General features: G+C 41.2%; 1 protein-coding gene across 8 annotated transcripts in view; it reads left to right on the forward strand.

The window, feature by feature from the left end:
* Positions 1 to 19,229, forward strand: part of FRRS1L (ferric chelate reductase 1 like) — a 75,984-nt gene that overhangs the window by 33,944 nt on the left and 22,811 nt on the right. The window contains exon 5 of one of the 8 annotated variants that reach the window (XM_088141131.1): positions 2,355 to 2,607. The exons of the other annotated variants lie outside the window; for them this stretch is intronic. Within the exon in view, the coding sequence (XP_087997257.1) occupies positions 2,355 to 2,404 (50 nt within the window). The 3' untranslated portion in view covers positions 2,405 to 2,607. Of the gene's footprint in view, positions 1 to 2,354; positions 2,608 to 19,229 lie in introns of those variants that run through there. 8 annotated transcript variants of the gene reach the window in all.

Here is a 19,229-nt window from a genome sequence, read left to right on the forward strand (position 1 = left end):
AGGGAGCCAGGAGATCTCTGTTATCTCACAGTATACTCTGCAACGCAAAAGTTGTGAGAGGGAGTTCAGTATTACTTTTTTATTATGCCACCTACCCTTGTTCACCGGTACCTCAGCAACTTGAAGTAAAATCTTATGTCTCTGTAATACTAGTCTATCTTTCCTATCCTCTCCATCTATCCAACCCCAGTCCTCCCCTTCTGTCCTTGGATTTAATGTAGATGTCAGCCCATAAAGGTTGCTATTTGCTTTCTTTTCCGAATTAGTGATGTAATCTCCCATTAAAGTCTTTAACTTAACATTAAAGTCTTTTTGTTAGCCTCCAGAAGCTGGTCAAATATAGTGATAACTGTTTGAACTGTTAAGAGGCAAGTCCAGGTCACCTTTAAAATTACTCCTAATATTGTCCATATCGTCCCCTCTGCCTCCTATTAGCACCTCACTTCCACACAATGAAGTTGTACCATCTTCCACATCCCAATCCAGTGTTGAATAGGAATTATATACGGAGGTTGCAAGGGGAGAAGAAGTAAGGTGAGAGGATTTACTCATGTTATCCATTGGCTGTAGAAACTCCTTTATTTTCGGTTGCTTAGAAGTGGTCCTATCTTGTTTATATCTTGACTTATCTTGTTTATAGTTTCCTCTCGGCTGATTTTCCAATATATGTCTCCTTTTAAACTTTCAAGTTCTTTTTTAATCTTACTTTAAGATTTTGCATCTTTAGCTGTTATTGGGAGGTATAGTTCTGTTTTCTCCATTAAATATCAGACTCAAGGGTCCTAAGAATATTTTTAAAACGATGTAATCTAAAAATCTAATTTTAAAAACTACAAAAATCTAAAGAACTTATTCTAAGTGAAACTATCAAAAGATCTAACTAGAATTATCTAAAAAAGAAAATTAAAGAGTTTAGGATAATGAAATTTATAAAAAACAGGAGCTTAAATAACGTGTGTTGCTCCTCCAACTGCTGGCTCACCTCCCCTTTATCCAAAATATTATGACTGGCTTGAGTAATTGTCTCATTAGCAGCTAGCCAAACTCCATAACGAGCCATTTTTTCTTGCATCTGTTTTAAATCACTTTTAAGCTCAGCCAGATCTTATTGGATTGGCTTCAAGACTTGTACCTGAACCAGGATTTCTTTAAACAAAGTATTAGAAGAATCCGCTTCCACCATCTTTCCCAGCTCAGCAGATAGTGGCACAGAAATTAAGCTAGCTGTTGAATGTTTGTGTCTAGCTGCCATTCCAATAGCTCATTAAAAACAAAAATATGTAATGAAAAGTTTTATTTACCTGATGATCAAAGCCTTTATCTATACAGTCCGATAATTCAGAAGTTTGAAAACACTTTGATCAGGGGAGAGGTGTGCAACTTGCAGCACCATCCCAAACTGGAAATCTCCAGTCCTTCTCCAGTAGTTGCCATTTCTTTATAGAATTAATGCAAGGCATTTCCATATCACTTCCATTCCTTAATTTCATAACGGGAGTTGGAAGATAATCTAGAGAGTAATGAGAATAAGGAGGGAAATCACTGCTTCATCATTCCCATGGAAAAGAGAAATAAAATAAATTGTTTGTATGCCATCCACATCCTTGTTTCATGTTGTGTGTATTTGAAAAAAATGTGGTTTCTCTGAAAGAGTGAGCTGAAAAGATGTCAAACCATTTTTTCCTCTTGAAAGGTTTGAAGTCACAGAAGCTAGGAGGCAAGGTAAGGAAGAACCTCCTGCAAATAGGGAACGATACTTATTTATTTATCATATTTATATAGCCACCCATCTCACACAAGGTGATTCTGGGCGGCATACAACAGTTAAAAAAATAAATACATAAAAACAATTACACATTAAAAAAACTGCCCACAAGCTCTAAAGATCTGTTATAATGATTTTTTTAAAAGACCAGTTTTACAATGGTTTCAAGTATAACTAAGAAATAAATCATCTTAGCTTGGAACATAGCCAACATCAAAGATCGCAAAACTTCAGACCTGAAAGTGGCTATAATCTCACTTTGCCTACATGCTGTCAAATCTATCCTCAGCTTTGGGCAGCTCTTTTGTCCTACCTATATCTTTTTCTGCGGTGAGAATATTCCAAAATATTCTATACTTACAGTCATGTGAAAAAGAAAGTATACCCTCTTTGATTTCTATGGTTTTACATATCAGGACATAATAAAAATCATCCGGTCCTTAGCAGTTCTCAAAAGTAGGTAAATACAACCTCAGATGAACAACAACACATGACATATTACACCATGTCATCATTTATTTTACAAAAAGAAAGCCAAAATGGAGAAGCCATGGGTGAAAAACTAAGTATACCCTTATTGTTTCCATAGGTATGAAGAGGCTAAGTAGCAGCCAGGTGCTGCTAATCAAATGCCCTTGATCAATTAATCATCAACAAGTATGACTACCTCAGTAACAGGCGAAGTTCTAGGAGTTTGCTGGTCTTGACCACTGAGGTGTGTATTAACACAATGCCAAAGAGTAAAGACATCAGCAATGACCTTAGAGAAGAAATTGTTATTGCCCATCAATCTGGGAAGATTCTGTTATAAGCTAATAAAGGAGCTGAACTGATTCTGGACTGTCTTGCTGTTGTTCTTGGGCTGAATCTGACATCAATCTCGCCAGACTAATTCTAATCCCCAACAACAGCAACTATAACCATGATGCCCTTAGGGAGGGGCCAGTCTCCTTCTCTTGACTTTCCCACACTCCAGCTGGGGGCTGAGGAGGTGCTTTCCCTGGAACCTCTCTTCCCCCTCCTGGCAACCTTGAAGCTCCATTCCAGAATCCTCCCTGCTCATGTCTTCCATCACAGGTGTTGTGTAGTACTGCTGATATGGATTCTTTCACTAGTTCACTAGATGTAAAGAGTGCTGTGACATCAAATGAAACCACATCTTCATCTATGTGTACATCTTTGATTTTCTGGAGGCATTGTAGTGAGGAGTTGATAGAATATTCACTCTTCTCTATGAGATGTCCAAGCTTTTTTGTCAGTTCTTTCACTGTGTTGTATGTTGGAGTCCCTGGTAATGATACATTGGTTGGAGAGGTATGTCAGGCTTGTGTATTTTTGGTCATCCATAGAAGTGTGGGAGGATGGGTCCACTGCTTTTCATCCGCCACTGTTCCTCTTTTGTGATCTGGCCTTTCTTAGATTGTTACAAAAGATCACAAATAAGATAAGCAGAGATTACCACCAGGCACACAATCAAGCAGTAAACAATACCCTAATCAAGGAACTACCAGAGGGGGAAAAAAATAAATAAAACAAAACAAAACCCATACCCCCACCAACACTGGCAGGGCATGCCACAGTATATAAACAGAGAGCAAACCCCATCCCATTCTAGCACTGAAGATGTTACCTAGCCAGGTAATGAAATGTTTGCAAGAAAAGAACCAAGCTCAGAGAACCCCAAGGACTCCACGGTTCAACCCTGAGCTACACATATTTGCTTCTGTTAGTTGCCAATCTTCCCAGGAGTGGATGTCCCAGCAAATTCACCCCAAGGTCAGACTGTGCAATGCTCAGAGAAATTGCAAAAAATCCAAGAGTTACATCTCAGACTCCACAGGCCTCAGTTAGCATGTGAAATGTTAAAGTTCATGACAGTACAATTAGAAAAAGACTGAACGAGTATGGTTTGTTTGGAAGGGTTGCCAGGAGAAAGCCTCTTCTCTCTAAAAAGAACATGGCAGCATGGTTTAGGTTTGCAAGGTTGTATCTGAACAAATCACAAGACTTCTGGAACACTGTTCTTTGGACAGATGAGACCAAAGTGGAGAAGTTTGGCCATAATGCACAGTGCCACGGTTGGCAAAAACCAAACACAGCATATCAGCACAAACATCTCATACCAGCTGTCAAGCAGGGTGGTGGAGGGGTGATGATTCGGGCTTGTTTTTCAGCCACAGGACCTGGGCACCTTGCAGTCATTGAGTCAACCATGAACTCCTCTGTATACCAAAGTATTCTAGAGTCAAATGTGAGGCCATCTGTCCGACAGCTAAAGCTTGGCTGACACTGGGTCATGCAACAGGACAGTGATCCTAAGCACACCAGTAAATCTATAACAGAATGGCTGAAAAAGGCAAGAATCAAGGTGTTGCAATGGCCCAGTCAAAGTCCAGACCTCCACCCGATTGAAATGCTGTGGTGGGACCTCAAGAGAGCTGTGTGTAAACAAATGCCTGCAAACCTCAATGAACTGAAGCAATCTTGTAAAAAAGAGTGGGCCAAAATTCCTCCACAACAATGTGAGAGACTGATAAAGTCATACAGAAAACAATTACTTCAAGTTATTGCTGCTAAAGGTGGTTCTACAAGCTATTGAATCATAAGGGGTACTTAGTTTTTCACCCTTTCATAATCTACCCTTTCTAATCATCAAACCCATAAATCACAAGTACATTTTTTCTGTTTTCAGCAAAAAATCCATAAAGGGGTTCCAGTCACTGACAAATGTAGTTACTGTCTTTTCTTTAATTAAATAAGTCAATTTTGCCATCTCTGCAAGTTCTGTCATCTTCACCAACCATTCCTCCATTGTAGGTATTTCAGAGTCTTTCCATCTTTGTACATATAATAATTTTGGTTACCATGTACAAAAAGAATTGTCCATAAGTCTTTTCCAGTTGTTTGTCCATTAGTCCCAGCAAGGAAAGCTCTGGTTTCACTTGAATATTAGTCTTTAAAATTCTATTCCTATATGTATTTGAACCCCAACATTTCTAGATTTTTTGCAAGCCTACCAAACATGATAAAATGACCCTTCATGTTTTTCACATTTACAACATAAATTTGAGGTACCTTTACACCTTCTAGAAAGCTTTTTCCAGTGTCATATACCAATGGTACATCATTTTATAAAGTTCTTTTTTAAATTGTAACATAATGTAAATTTCAGTCCTTTCAACCACAGATTTTCCCATTGATCCATCTTATATTATAGCCAAAGTTTTTAGCCCATTTTATCATTCACTCTTTATCTTGTTCTTTTTCCATCTCAAATCTCAGTAAAAACTTATACATTTTAGCAATTACATATTCATCATTAGCACATAATTCACTTTCAAATTCTGTCTTATGTTGTATAATTCCAAGTGCCCTTTCATCTACTTTAAATCTTTCTCTCAACTATACATATGAGAACCATTGAAAACTGAATTCTTCATCAATCAGATGGTCTTTTGACTTCATCTTACATTCTCCATGTTCTTGTTCTAACAACTTACAGTATGTCAACCATTTCTCTTTACCTACTGTTTTTTTCCTATAAAATGCTTCTTGTGCTGAGATCCACAAAGGTGTTTTCAAGTACAACCTGCGTTTGTGTCTATTCTGTATTCTCAATGTCTTTTGACATAATGATTTTTAAAATCTACCTTAATTTTATCATACCATAAAAAAAAACATGCCATCCAAATCTCTGATCATGTTCTTCCAGTTCTAAAATCCTCTTATTTCTCAGCAACACCCATTATTTCATCCAAACCAAACTGCAAGCTACAAAATACAGTTTCAAATCAGGCAGTCCCAATCCCCCTCATTCCTTTGCATCTTGAAGAATTTTAAATTTGACTCTTTTTTTTTCTGTTGCCATATAAACCTAGATATATCTTTCTGCCATTGCTTAAATGTACATCAGTTGTTAAAATAGGTATTGTTTAAAACAAAAACATATTTCTAGGTAAAACATTCATTTTTATCAAAGAAATTCTCCCCAACAGTGACAATGGTAATTTTTCCCATCTTAATGCCCTTAATTTCATTCCATATCTTAAACATAATTATTTTGAAATAACATACAATTCATATTGGTCATAGTAATACCCAGGTATTTTACTTTTTTCTCAATCTGAAAACTAGTTTTTGCAATCAATTCTTTGTGATCTTCCATCTTCATATTTTTGTCAACATCTTCATTTTTTTATTATTAATTTTAAATACAGTTAATGCACCAAATTCCTCTAACCTTTCCACTGATATCTCCATTCCTTCCACAGGATTTTCCAAAATTAGAACCAAATCATCTGCAAATGTCCTTTTTTAACCTTCACACCAGCAATTATCTTGTCTTATGTCTTTATTCTTTTTGTTTTATTGATTAGTCATTTGACTATAGGATAAAATAGACTATAGTGAGATAAAATAGATAAATGTAGTAAGGTAAGATAGAGCAAGGATAAAAAGTAGGATAACATAGTATAAGATAAAACAGAGTGCAGAAATATGTAATAAAATGAATATTAAAATTTGAAAACAGTATGTGTTTAGGTGAATTAATCACCTTTGCATGCAACCCCAATGTGTTCTATAAAATGTGTTCTCTGTTGGACAGCCCTAACTATAAATTTGACAATTCTGGTGGCTACATATTTGTTTGTGCCCTGGAGGAAATAAGATAATCTTTTGTTAGAGTCCCAATATATGGTTCTGTCAAGTAGTGTCTGTAAGTACTGTTACACATGCTGCTCCCAGGTTCGGCTTATGGTCACTCACACACACACTCACAGCCTGTTGAGGCACGCAGATCTTGTCAGCCCCCCTTGCTTTCTACCTGGGTTTTCCAGATAGGTGCGGCTGGAGCAGAGAAACACACAGCCCTGGTCAACAGCCGGGAAATAATAGGGATACACACAAATCACTTCCAACCGAACACTGAGGCACAAGAGGTTCTTTGTAATACACGAAGACCCAGTGAATTTAAAGTAACAGCAAAACTTTACTGGTTGCAAGGTACATTTGCTCTTTCTCATACACACACACACACGCTCTTCCACACTTACCCACGTCCTTCCCAACTAGGCTGCCAGGCACTAGCTAGAGGGACGGAAGCCTCCAAGTCTGGATCCAAAGGTGACTCAGATTACTCAGCTCAGACTACTCAGACGACTCAGACGACTCAGAGTGGGCGGGCTTTGGGACCCCTTTTATCCCCAAAAGTCCTTGCTTTGTTGATTCACAAGTCTGGCAGTTGTTGATGGGATTGGGGTTTCCATATGCTCAGGCCCAACTTTTTTTCTGGTTTAGGTCCTTTGTTTTTTTCCTTAACGACTTGCTTCCTTCTTATCTACCTCCCCGAAGGGATCCCATAGATAGGTTTCCTGGCTTTTGTCCTCTCTGCTTACGTGCCTGCTTCATCTTTAGGTTATGGCAGCTTCAGCCTAGTCTCACATATTCCTCCCCTTGGCATCAAGTTAAACAGGAGATGCCACAAAATGGGGCTCACTCATCACCCACTCAGAGCATTACAGGGTTTTTTAGGTATTCTTGCCAATAGGTTTGCTGTCCACTTGACATGGAGATACAATATTTCCGGAAAACAATTTTAACACATTGAAAGATTGAGGAAATTAATATAAAGACAAATAATACAAACAGCAAGGTCTGAACAATTTTCCTTCCCCAGGATCCAAAGTCTGGTAACCAAGATGTGAGCCATGACCAGCTCCATCCCTCTGGATCTTGGGAGATGTGAGAGGCTAGAATTTTAAGCTTGGCTAGTTTTGCCTCAATGTAGTTCTCATTGTTGGTTAGGTTAAAACAACAAAGACCTTGAAAGGATTCACAGCCCTGTCCTGCCCTTAATAATAGTCAATAGCCACACAGTTTTGGAGTACTGCAGCCCTGATATCAGTCACTTCTTCAGTTAGAGCTGCAATAAGGGAGGATGTGAGGTTGACACTTTTAGCTAGGATACAGGCCACTTTCCTTAGGTCCATATAGGTTATTTTGCTCAGTGCAAGGACCCCCACCACGGAGAGGGCCAGAGCCATGACTTCTGTTTTGGATAAGAGTGTCACGTCACTCTCACAATCAGATGATAGTTCCCTTTTAAGTAAGATGGGTTTACTTGCATGGGAGGCAGGGCATATAAAGAGGTCAAACACCCAATGGCACAAGGCTCCCCTGAACTGTAGGCTGGGACATGAGTATAGGCCTCATGCCCACATAACCAAAAGAAACCTTTAGGTAAAAATAAAGGGGTGGAGGCACAGGAGATATTGTGGACCTTTTCACAAGTAAAAACAGGAGAATTGGAGGGCAGTGGGTGTTTATGATTCCCAAGGTTAGTGAAATATACACATTGAGTTGCATTGGTTACCCCTAAAAGATTCAGGGTCATTCTCCTCTGGTTTGTCCATGGTTTAGGTTCTGGAGAAGATCCAAAGTGAAAGAACATTCCCTCCCACGAGTCATTAGTGAAATTCTTTAAAGCAGTAGCATCTCTTAATGTCTCTAGGCTTGAGGGTATTCCAAAGAAGCAAGTGGATGTGACCCCTCCCACTGTCAAAAGTCACCCTACGCAAAAAGCTGAGCTGTTCATAGCTGTTTGTGCCAGTTCTACAAAAAAATTGTTGTTAGAACTGTGCTGCAGAGCTTCTAGGCATTGTCCCAGCAGGAGAATTTGGATGTAGATCTTCATGCTTGGATCCTATGGATAAAATCAAAAGAAGGGGGGGGGACAAAAGAGGGAGTGGAAGACAAAAGCAATCTAGCCTATTTACACAGGTTACACAGGCTTGACTTGGGAGCGGTGCCACCATCTGTTTGTGTCCAGGTACACTAGATGGGGTGAAATCACATCAAGGACTGTGTGTGGTCCCTTCCATCGCGGTCCCAGGGCTCCTCCTGGTTTTCCTTTTTTCACCATAACTTGATCCCCTGGTTTAATGTCACTTGGGATAATTTTGGATTCTTTGGAAGCAGCATTAGCTTGTTCCAAGGCTTTAGCCATGTCTGTTCTTACTTCTGCTAGGTTTTTAAGCCATTCAGGATTCCAATCCACATATCCTCCCCTGGTTTCCCAGTGCACCCCAAGGTGCATAGGGAAACCAAACAGGATTTCATAGGGGCTGTATCCAGTTGAGCTGGAGATAGAGCTTCTGATGGCTGCTAGAACAGTTGGCAGAAAGTCTGCCCACGCTTGTGGGTGTTGGAGACAGAGTTTCCTTAATGCTGTCTTAATGGTACCATTCATGTGTTCACATTTCCCACTACTCTGGGGCTGGTAAGCCACATGTAGTTTACACTGGATTCCTAACTGTGAGGTGAAAGCTTCAAAGAGTTGACTAACAAAAGAAGCGCCCCTATCTGTCGAAATCTGGAATGGCAGGCCCCAGCGACAAAAGACCTGTTGGTACAACAACCTTGCAGTGGTGTCTGCAGTATTATTGCGTGTGGGGAAGGCTTCCACCCAGGCAGAAAATCCATCTACTACTACTAAGAGATGTGTACAACCATCTCTAGTTCTTGGTAATCCCTCAATGTAGTCCAGGAAAATTGTATGCCATGGACCAATCTGTCTCTGGCCATAAAGGGGGAGTTGCAACTTAGAGTAGTCCCGTTTCTGGACTTGGCATTCCAGGCAATTAGCAACAATGTGCTGAACCATTTGTCGCTGATTGGGCCACGTTGCAACTTGACGTACCTTTGCCAAGGTTTTTTCTACACCCTCATGGGCCATGTTGTGCAAGTCCAAAATAATCTGTTCCTTTTCCCCCAACTTACTTATCACTGCTAAGGCACGTACTTGTTGGGCAACCTCTTTCATATAGGCATCTGCTTCTGCATTTTTGGAGAAGAACCAAGTGTCTAAACCAGTGTGAGCCTTAATCCAATATATGGAGCCATTCAGGCGCTGCCAGTTATATATATCTTGCCATATCTCTGAATGTTTTAGCAATTTGCCAGAAGCTGACACCCACTGATCCCTTGCCCAGTATTGCATGTAGTGGGTAATCCCTTTCATAACATACTCACTATCTGTGACTATGCAGACACTTTCCCTCTCTTTATCTATCACATATTGCAGTACCTGTTGAACAGCCACTAGTTCTGGCTCTTGTGCACTGTAAGAATTTGGTAAAAGAGCCCCTAATTTTAAGCCTGTGGTAGAAATGGCTGCCCAAGAGGTATATCTGGTCCCTTCCTCCCACCATGAAGCCCCATCAGTAAACCAGATTTCCTGGTCTGGAGTGAGAGACGATAAAGGGGGCATAGGGTTTTGGGCAGCCCAATCTCTGAGCAAGCAGTCATGCTGCGTGCTTTGTTCCAGAATGGAGGCAGAGAGCAAATCGGGCTTGGATAAATTCTCTAGGGATACCCCTCTTTGAGTTAAATAAACTGTCTATTGAGCGAATTTTTGGTTAGATGCTGTGGGCATATGGTTTGCTTGTAAGATGTATTTAAGAGGAGAATGGGATCCCTGCAAAATTATAGGTGATGTGCCTGTAAAAAGCTCAAAGGTTTGCAATGCCCACACAGCAGCTGCACAGGCCTTCTCACATGGTGTGTATTTTTGTTCTGGGCCAGTAAGAGTGCGTGAATCATAGGCAACAGGTAGTAACTGACCATCCTCCCCCTTTTGAAGTAGCACAGCTCCAAAAGCATGATCAGAGAAATTGGGCCTGATCCAAAAGGGAGAATTAGTCTCTGGGTTGTGAAGGGCAGGATTCCTTCCCGCCCAAAGTTTTAGTGTTTTAAAAGCATTTTCTTGCTCTTCTCCCCACTCCCATGGTTGTGCCTTCTTTAGCAATTTGTACAAGGGTCGGGCCAAGTCTGCAAAATTAGGGATGTGCTGGCGAACAAAGTTAAAAGCTCCCAAGACTGTTCTGAGGGATTTCAAATTCTTAGGAGCTGCCATGGAGGTCAGGGCTTTGACTTTGTCTACATCAATCCTCCGCCCTTCCCGTCCAATGTTTACACCTAGGTATTTTACTTCCTGTTGCACTAATTGTGCCTTCTTTAGGTTAACTTTAAATCCAGTATCCCTGATCTTCTCCAGCACCTGAAGGGTGCGATGTTTCACTTCTTCCTCTGTCTCTCCTACAACTAAAATGTCATCAACATAAGAGTGAACCTGTTCCTGATCTTCTGGCAAGAGCTCATCTTAGATCTGAGTGACATAATAGTGAGCAATGGCTGGGGAATTATGAAATCCTTGAGGTACTCGTGTTGGGACATACTGTTGCCCTGGGAAAGTGAAAGCAAATCGTGCTTGACTTTCTTCTGTTAAGGGCAGGGCAAAGAAGCAGTTAGCTAGATCAATTACACGAAACCATTTAAATTTGGGCCCAATTCTGCTGAGGAGATTGGGCATGCTGGCAACTATGGGGGCCATCTGGGGGGTCCGATCATTAATTTTTTTGTAATCAACCACCATCCTATAAGTTTTTCCATCTGATTTCAAAACTGGCCACAGGGGGCTATTGAAGGGGCTTACTTGTTTTTTTAGAATGCCTTCCTTCTCTAATTCGCTAATAATCTCTGCGATCCCTGCTTCAGCAGCCTTTGGAAATGGGTACTGTTTCTGGGGGGGTACAGGGGGCCCAGTGATCTCTACCTGTGCACTAACATGTTTCCCACATTGGCTGCAATGGGCTTGGTTAACCCCTGGAACTAAAGCCTCCCAGTCCAAGATCTGTGAGGCAGAGAGGGCTGCAATGGATATTTGCTTAGAGATAGGAGCATGCCCCATCACTCCTGGGGCTAATTGGTATAGGCATCCAGAATAGGGGTCAAACCAAAATCTGTTTTCTATTAGCCAATCTTGTCCTAGTATTAGGTCCTCAATACAAGAGGAGTCCCAAATGACTTTAAGTGGGACTTCAACCCCAGCTACTTTGATCCACAATTTATAGCAAGCTAAATTCTTTCGCTCTCCATTGTAGGAGGTCACCAATAAAGATGAAATCTGCTTGCCACCTAAAGGAAAGTGTTTAATAACAGAAGTTTCAGCTCCAGTGTCTAATAGAGCCTGTTTAGGACCATTGCAGGTTAAAACAGAAAGGTAACTTCTCACACCTTTAGGGTCTTTCAAAATCTTTCCCTGATACTGCCAGTCAAGACCCATGTGTTTACCTACCACAGCAGCGGGGCAGCCCTAGAAGTTTACTAAGGAGGGGTCTGAGGTTGCAGTTTCCTCAGGGTCTGAGATCGCAGTTTCCTCTTCTCCCTTTACAGCTAGGACTGAAACTTTTCTTAAAGCTTCTGTTAATTGTTTCAGTTCCTGCCGGAGCAGCGAAAAAGGTTGCTCTTTCTCCTTAACTTTCCCTTCATCTTCCTCTTCTGATCCATGCTTTCCTCCCTGATTTCTCTGTAACTGCTCCACCCGCTCCTTCAAGCTTCTAGTAGGAGCCCCATCCCATCTCTCCATGTTTGTCTTTCAGCTTTCACCACACTTGCACACGCTCCTCTCCATTCCCTACTCTCTGCCCCTGATTACTCCACAAATTCCTATTCCTGCTGTCTCCCCCACTTCTTTCCCACCTATCTTGTATTATTCGCACCTCCCCCACAGTCTTTACTTTACTTTCCTCTCCAACATTTCCAACAGCTTTCCTTGCTTCTCGCAGATCTGTTTCCAAGGTGGCCAAGTCTAATGGGTAAGCTACATCCACTCGCCCAATCCAAGCTCGCTCGGGGTGCTGCAGCCCACCCAGCACGCCTTTTAAAGACTGATTGCTCCAAGGGCGCTGCATGATGTCACCCATCGTTTGCCCTTCATCCCTGTTATTAGGTGGCTCTGTTCTGGCTATGAATTGATACCATAAATAGCGATGGCAAAATTCTAAAGGGTCCTCTTTCCCCTGCCGATCCTCAATGGCTTTAAGCCGTAATTGGGTACCAATCATTAAATCCTGCACCATGTTTTGGAGACCCTGTAAGACACTAAGGCGGTCACCAGGATTGGGGGGATTAGGATGTCGCCGGTATGTGTGCCACTTAGTGCGAACTTCAGGGTATGTTAATATGACCCGCTCAATCTCTTGGTCAGACAAATTGACAAAATGAGTTGATGTAGCCTCCAGGTCCATTTGAGAGGGTCAGGGCTCAAGGCCCCCAGATCTGTAACAATCTGTTTCAGCTCTCCTCCTGATAAAGGAGTATGAGTGACTACTTGTTCCCACTCTTCCCATTGCTGGTTTTGGGCATTTCTGCATCTTGTTTGTGCTTGGGTTTCCACTACTGCTATTGAAGCCTCAGGGAGGTTGTGGCTTAATTCCTCAAAAGGCTCCTTCCCATCAAAGGGAAAGTCTGGGGTTTCATCTAGGTCTGAGCCTGTTAAGCAGGCAATTTGGTAAGATTGCTGCCTTATTTGTCTGCGTAGTTCCTCTACCTTTCCACATTCTCCACATGCTCTGCCCTTATTCTTAGCAGAGGTCTGCATAAGGTCCTTTAAAGCTTCAATTTTTAGTTCTTGTGCAGCATGCTTTTGTTGCCATTCCTCTTCCCTTTCTACACTATCCTTCAGTTGAGCCAAGGTCTCTCTTAGTTCCACCATTTGACTCTTTTGCAGCTGGTAATCAGCCTGCAAAACATGGTGGTATTTTTGAGTTGTTCCAAGTCTCCTTTTAAAGAGAAGTTCTCTGACCGCAACTGTGTGAGGAGCTGATCCATCTGGGACAAGCCAACTCCCAATATTACTGCCAACACTCTAGGTAAATCTCTCTGTTTCTTCCCTCCTCTTAATTTGTACAGCTTTCCAAATTCTATCCTAACGTCCCTCCCTGAATACTCTGACTTCATTTTCTCCTGCAAGTCACCAAGAGGCAATCCCAACTTCTTAACAAGTTTCTCCATCACTTCACAATATACCAAACCTATTTCCCCCTCCTCAGAATTCTCCAGTGAAGCTGTCGCCTGGGAGGCAGGCAGTGACAAAGCACCCTTTTGTTGGGCATCTCCAAATTTCCACAAAGGCATAACTAATCCCTCAAATAATAAATTCAAAGGGTCCAAACCGTGAATCCCACTGCTGACACCAATAAGAATGTTACACACGCTGCTCCCAGGTTCGGCTTATGGTCACTCACACACACACTCACAGCCTGTTGATCTTGTCAGCCCCCCTTGCTTTCTACCTGGGTTTTCCAGATAGGTGCGGCTGGAGCAGACAGACACACAGCCCTGGTCAACAGCCGGGAAATAATAGGGATACACACAAATCACTTCCAACCGAACACTGAGGCACAAGAGGTTCTTTGTAATACACGGAGACCCAGTGAATTTAAAGTAACAGCAAAACTTTACTGGTTGCAAGGTACATTTGCTCTTTCTCATACACACACACACACGCTCTTCCACACTTACCCAGGTCCTTCCCAACTAGGCTGCCAGGCACTAGCTAGAGGGATGGAAGCTGCCAAGTCTGGATCCAAAGGTGACTCAGATTACTCAGCTCAGACTACTCAGACGACTCAGACGACTCAGAGTGGGCGGGCTTTGGGACCCCTTTTATCCCCAAAAGTCCTTGCTTTGTTGATTCACAAGTCTGGCAGTTGTTGATGGGATTGGGGTTTCCATATGCTCAGGCCCAACTTTTTTTCTGGTTTAGGTCCTTTGTTTTTTTCCTTAACGACTTGCTTCCTTCTTATCTACCTCCCCGAAGGGATCCCATAGATAAGTTTCCTGGCTTTTGTCCTCTCTGCTTACGTGCCTGCTTCATCTTTAGGTTATGGCAGCTTCAGCCTAGTCTCACAGTATTGAGCCCTTATAGAATAGAAATCTTTATTGTCATTGTACTACTTGTACAACGAAATTAAATGCCACCCCAGTGCAGCTTTAAAAATATAAAAACCATAGAACACATAAAACACGTAACACACATAAAACATATAACACAACCTTCACATTCCATATTGCACAACCCCTGATGCTGCGTTAATACTGCACTATACGATAGAATTCAGTATAGTTACAGCTCTAAGATAGAAGCTATTCTTCAGCCTATTCGTCCTTGTTTTCATTATCCTGTACCGTCTGCCAGATGGTAATAGTTCAAAAAAAGAATGTCCTGGGTGGGATGGATCCTTAAGAATGTTTTGAGCCTTCTTAAGGCAGCGGGAACTATAAAGTTCTTCCAAAGAGGGGAGAGGGCAACCAATGATCCTCTGGGCAGTGATGGTAACCCTCTGGAGCGCTTTCCTATCTGCCACTGTGCAGTTAGCAAACTATACACAGGTGCAGTAGGTCAAAATGCTCTCAATGGTACAGCGGTAGAAGGTCACCAGCAGTTTTTCATTCAGTTGTTGTTTCCTGAAAAGTCTCAGGTAGTATAATCTCTGCTGGGCCCTCTTAACCAAGGCTGCAATATGAACGGCCCAGGTCAAGTCCTCCTTTATAGTAACACCCAGAAACCTAAAACTGGCCACCCGCTCCACTCGGTCTCCATTGATAACCAGGGGCTGGACATCTAATCTATTCCTCCTATAGTCCACTATAAGCTCCTTGGTCTTACTGATATTAAGAGCCAAATTATTGTCTCCGCACCATGAAAGCAACCGGTCCACCTCATCCCGGTAGGCAGACTCATCTCCTTTGGAGGTAAGCCCTACCACTGTTGTATCATCTGCAAATTTAATGATAATATTGCTGAAGTGAGTGGGGGTTCAGTCATATGTATAAAGAGTGTAAAGTAAGGGACTCAACATGCAGCCCTGTGGTGAACCAGTGTTGAGAATAAGAGCTGAGGAGATATAATTGCCTAATCTAACCCTCTGGGAGCGGCCAGACAGGAAGTCCAAAATCCAAGAACAGATTGAATATGGAGACTCAAGATCCATAAGTTTAGACACCAGTCTATGTGGAAGTATTGTATTGAATGCAGAGCTAAAGTCTACAAAAAGCATCCTCACATAGGTCCCCCGCTGTTCCAGATGAGTCAGAGCAGTGTGGAGAGTGATGGCTATAGCATCCTCTGTGGATCTATTAGTTCTATATGCAAACTGATGTTTATCAAATGTATGTGGAAGGCAGGAAATGATGTGCCTACAGACCAATTTTTCAAAGCACTTCATGATGATAGGCGTGAGTGCCACTGGTCTGTAGTCGCTGAGATTGTTAATAGGGAACTTCTTTGGCAGCGGAACAATGATGGAAGCCTTCAGACAGGATGGAATAGTGGACTGGGATAAAGACCGATTAAAGATCTTGGTGAAAACCCCAGCCAACTGGTCAGCACAGTCTTTAAGCACCCGGCCAGAGATGCCATCAGGTCCGGCAGCCTTTCTAGGGTCCACAGCCCTCAAAATACTCCTCACCTCATGCTCCTCCATGGTGAGGCAGGGGCTATATTGGACCAATGGCTGTACTCTAGCTGCCTCTGGTGGCTCCACTTCAAAACGGGCAAAAAAATGATTCAGCTTCTCTACCAATGAAGCATCCCCATCAGCAGAAATGACATTATTCAGTCTATAGTTGGTAATTTGTTGAATCCCCTGCCACACCTGCCTCGTGTTGTTGCTATGAAAATGATCCTCAATCTTTTTATTGAGGCATATAATTGACAGTTGAACAGGTCATGTGGAATGTCTTCTATTTCTGATGCTCCACAAATACATATTTTCTCAGGATATGGCACTTGGTGGAATCATCTGTATTTGACCATAAAATCTAACTGCTCGAATCTTGCTCTGCTAAGAGCTGTCCTATGGTATTGAGTCAAACCCATTATCAAGTATTTTTCTGTTTGGAAGGACGTTTATTTTTGGCCAGCCATTTCAATGACTTGATGTTTGCAAGTGATTCAATATCAGTTTGGGCATTAACATCCAGAACTCTTTGTCTGAATATTGCCTTGGCCTGATCGACTGAGAATAGATATTGTGTGAGAAGCCGAGATAGGCGATGATTTGGAGAAGTTGATTGATCCATGCGGTGGGCTGAAGTGTGGCCATCTGTTCTTCAAGGCACATTTTTGGTAGTCTGTCAGGTTGCATTAAGAGGATTCTCCACCAGTAATTAAAGACTTTGGTTAATGTTAGACTATAAATGGAATGGATGCGGGTTTCATCTCTTCTGCTGCTGGTGTATTCCTCTTGGTTCCTAAAATAGTTCTTAGAAAGCATGCTTGATTTTGTTCCAGTAAGAAGGCCTTTGATAGTCCTGACAAATCTGCACCATATGTTAACATTGGTACAATTTTTGCCTTGTGGGCCTTTAGAGTGGGGAGCAGAGAACTTGGGTGGCTATAACTAAGTAATTTAATTAGCTTTTTGGACCTTGTTGTTGCCTTTATAGAACTTTGTTTGAAGTGCTTAGCCCAAGACCCTGTATCTGTAAAAACCATCGCTAAATATGAGAAGAGGTCTATTTGTTTTATAGGTTCTCTATCCAAGTGCCAACTGTATTTGGGCCATCCTTTTCCCAAAAACTACCACTTTGGATTTAGTCTTGTTAATATTCAGAACATTGGAGTGCAATAAGCACCAAATTTCCCCATCAATCTTCTCAGGCCTATTTGAGAGTGTGCCATCAAAACCATGTCATCTGCATACCAAAGGATGTTGATGCGTCTGTTCAGGATTTTTGGCATGTGAACATCTGTAGAGCAGAGAAATCCTGGTATGTCATTGACATAAAAATTAAACAATATTGATGCCAGAATGCATCCCTCTCTTACAAGTGGGTATGCTCTGTGTAAGAGAGCCATTGACTCCAGTACAGACTTTCAGGCATTTATTTGTATAGGGGGCCTTTATCAGGTATAAAAGTCTAGGTTCCATATTTAGCTCAGCAAGCTTCTTCCATAAGAAGTCTCTGTTTATGGAGTCAGATGCTGTACTAAGATCTATGAAAGATGTAAACAAATGTTTACCATCTAAGATTGTAAATTATCTTTGGTGATAAGATGGTGTCATACAAAGCAGTTGTCAATTGTGGAGTACCCAGGTCTGAACCTAGCCTGTTCTTCCACTAATATATTCTTCTCAATTGCCCAATCCTCTATTTTTCTCAAGAGATATTTTGTGTACATCTTAGCTGTTGTATCAATAAGGTTTATGGGTCTGTAATTTTTTGGGTCTTCCTTATCTCTTTTTTTGTGTATGGGAACAATGATGGAAAGTTCCCAACCTGCTGGAATATGGCCAGTGTTGTCTTTATATGTAAACAGCCCTACCAGCAGTGGAGCCCACCAGTCAATGTGTGACCTGAAAAGTTCTGGGGGGTAGGAAGTCTTTATCAGGTGCCTTATTGGGTTTCAGTGACTGAATAATATATTTAACTTCTGTCACTGACATTGGTGGCCAAGGAGGGAGATTATCAAGGGTCAAAGACTCAGTAGTCATGATTTCTGGATGTTCTTGTTTGGAATTGGCAAATAAATTAGCATAAAAGTCCTCCCAAACTGTAGCTGGGATGGGGATATCAAGTAGAAGCTCACACTCCTTCAGCATGCCAGATAAAATATTCCAAAATATGACTGAGTTGGACCCTTTTGCTGACTTTTCTAGCTCAGACCAAACTGTAGCTGTGTGTTGAACCTTCTTGGTAGCTATTAGTTTCTTGTAATTACATCTGAGCTTTAACATCTTGGCATGATTGTTTGGTGTGGTTATGTCTCTATTCAATACTTCTAGAGCTAGAATGAACAAAAGTGGAGATAAAGGGCATCTTTGTCTTATCCTTTTTGTATCTCACAAGGTTTTGTTAATTCTCCATTAATGTTTATTTGTGCCTTTTATAAAGTATAAATTGATTTCACCCATTTAATAAAATTCTCTCCAAAGTCCCTATCTTCCAGAATTTTGAATAAAAAAGTCCAGTTCAATTTGTTAAGTTGCATCTAAAAAAATCAGTGTGGTGTGTTTTTCATTATGTTGTTCTAAATTTTCCAAAATGTCCAATACATTTCTAATATTGTCTCTTAACTGTCTGTTGGATAAAAACCCACATTGATCTTCATGAATAATGTCCTGTAAAATTATTTTCATCCTGTCAGCCAAAATCGTAAATATCTTATAGCCATTGTACAGTAATGATATTGGATGATAATTCTTTGATGAAATCAAATCTTGGCCTTCTTTTGGAATTAATGCTATATTAGTCTCTATCCATCTATCTGGTATTCTTTCATTCTGTAAAATAGAATTCATCATCTTTTGGAAAGGTTGTAGTAATTCATCCTCAAAGTATTTATAATAGGAAGCTGATAAGCCATCTGGTCCTGGTGCTTTCCCTATTTTAGACTTTTTTATCACTTTACAAATTTCCCTTATTGTTGTAGGTCCATTCATAATTTGTTTCTGTTTATCTGTAATCTTCAGGGAATTTTGTTTCTTTAAGTATTCATCAACTTTCACCAGGGAAACCTCTTTATATAATTTTGATGGAATATTTTTTGTATCCTTATGTTATCTGTTGTCTTAGTATTTCCATCTTGTAATTTCAATATTTTTTCTCTTTTTCGTTT

The sequence above is a fragment of the Python bivittatus genome, unplaced genomic scaffold (genome assembly GCF_059951505.1).
Source record: "Python bivittatus isolate LINGU-HERP-01145 unplaced genomic scaffold, Pbiv_v1 ctg000000_np1212, whole genome shotgun sequence".
Taxonomy (NCBI): Eukaryota; Metazoa; Chordata; class Lepidosauria; order Squamata; family Pythonidae; genus Python; species Python bivittatus.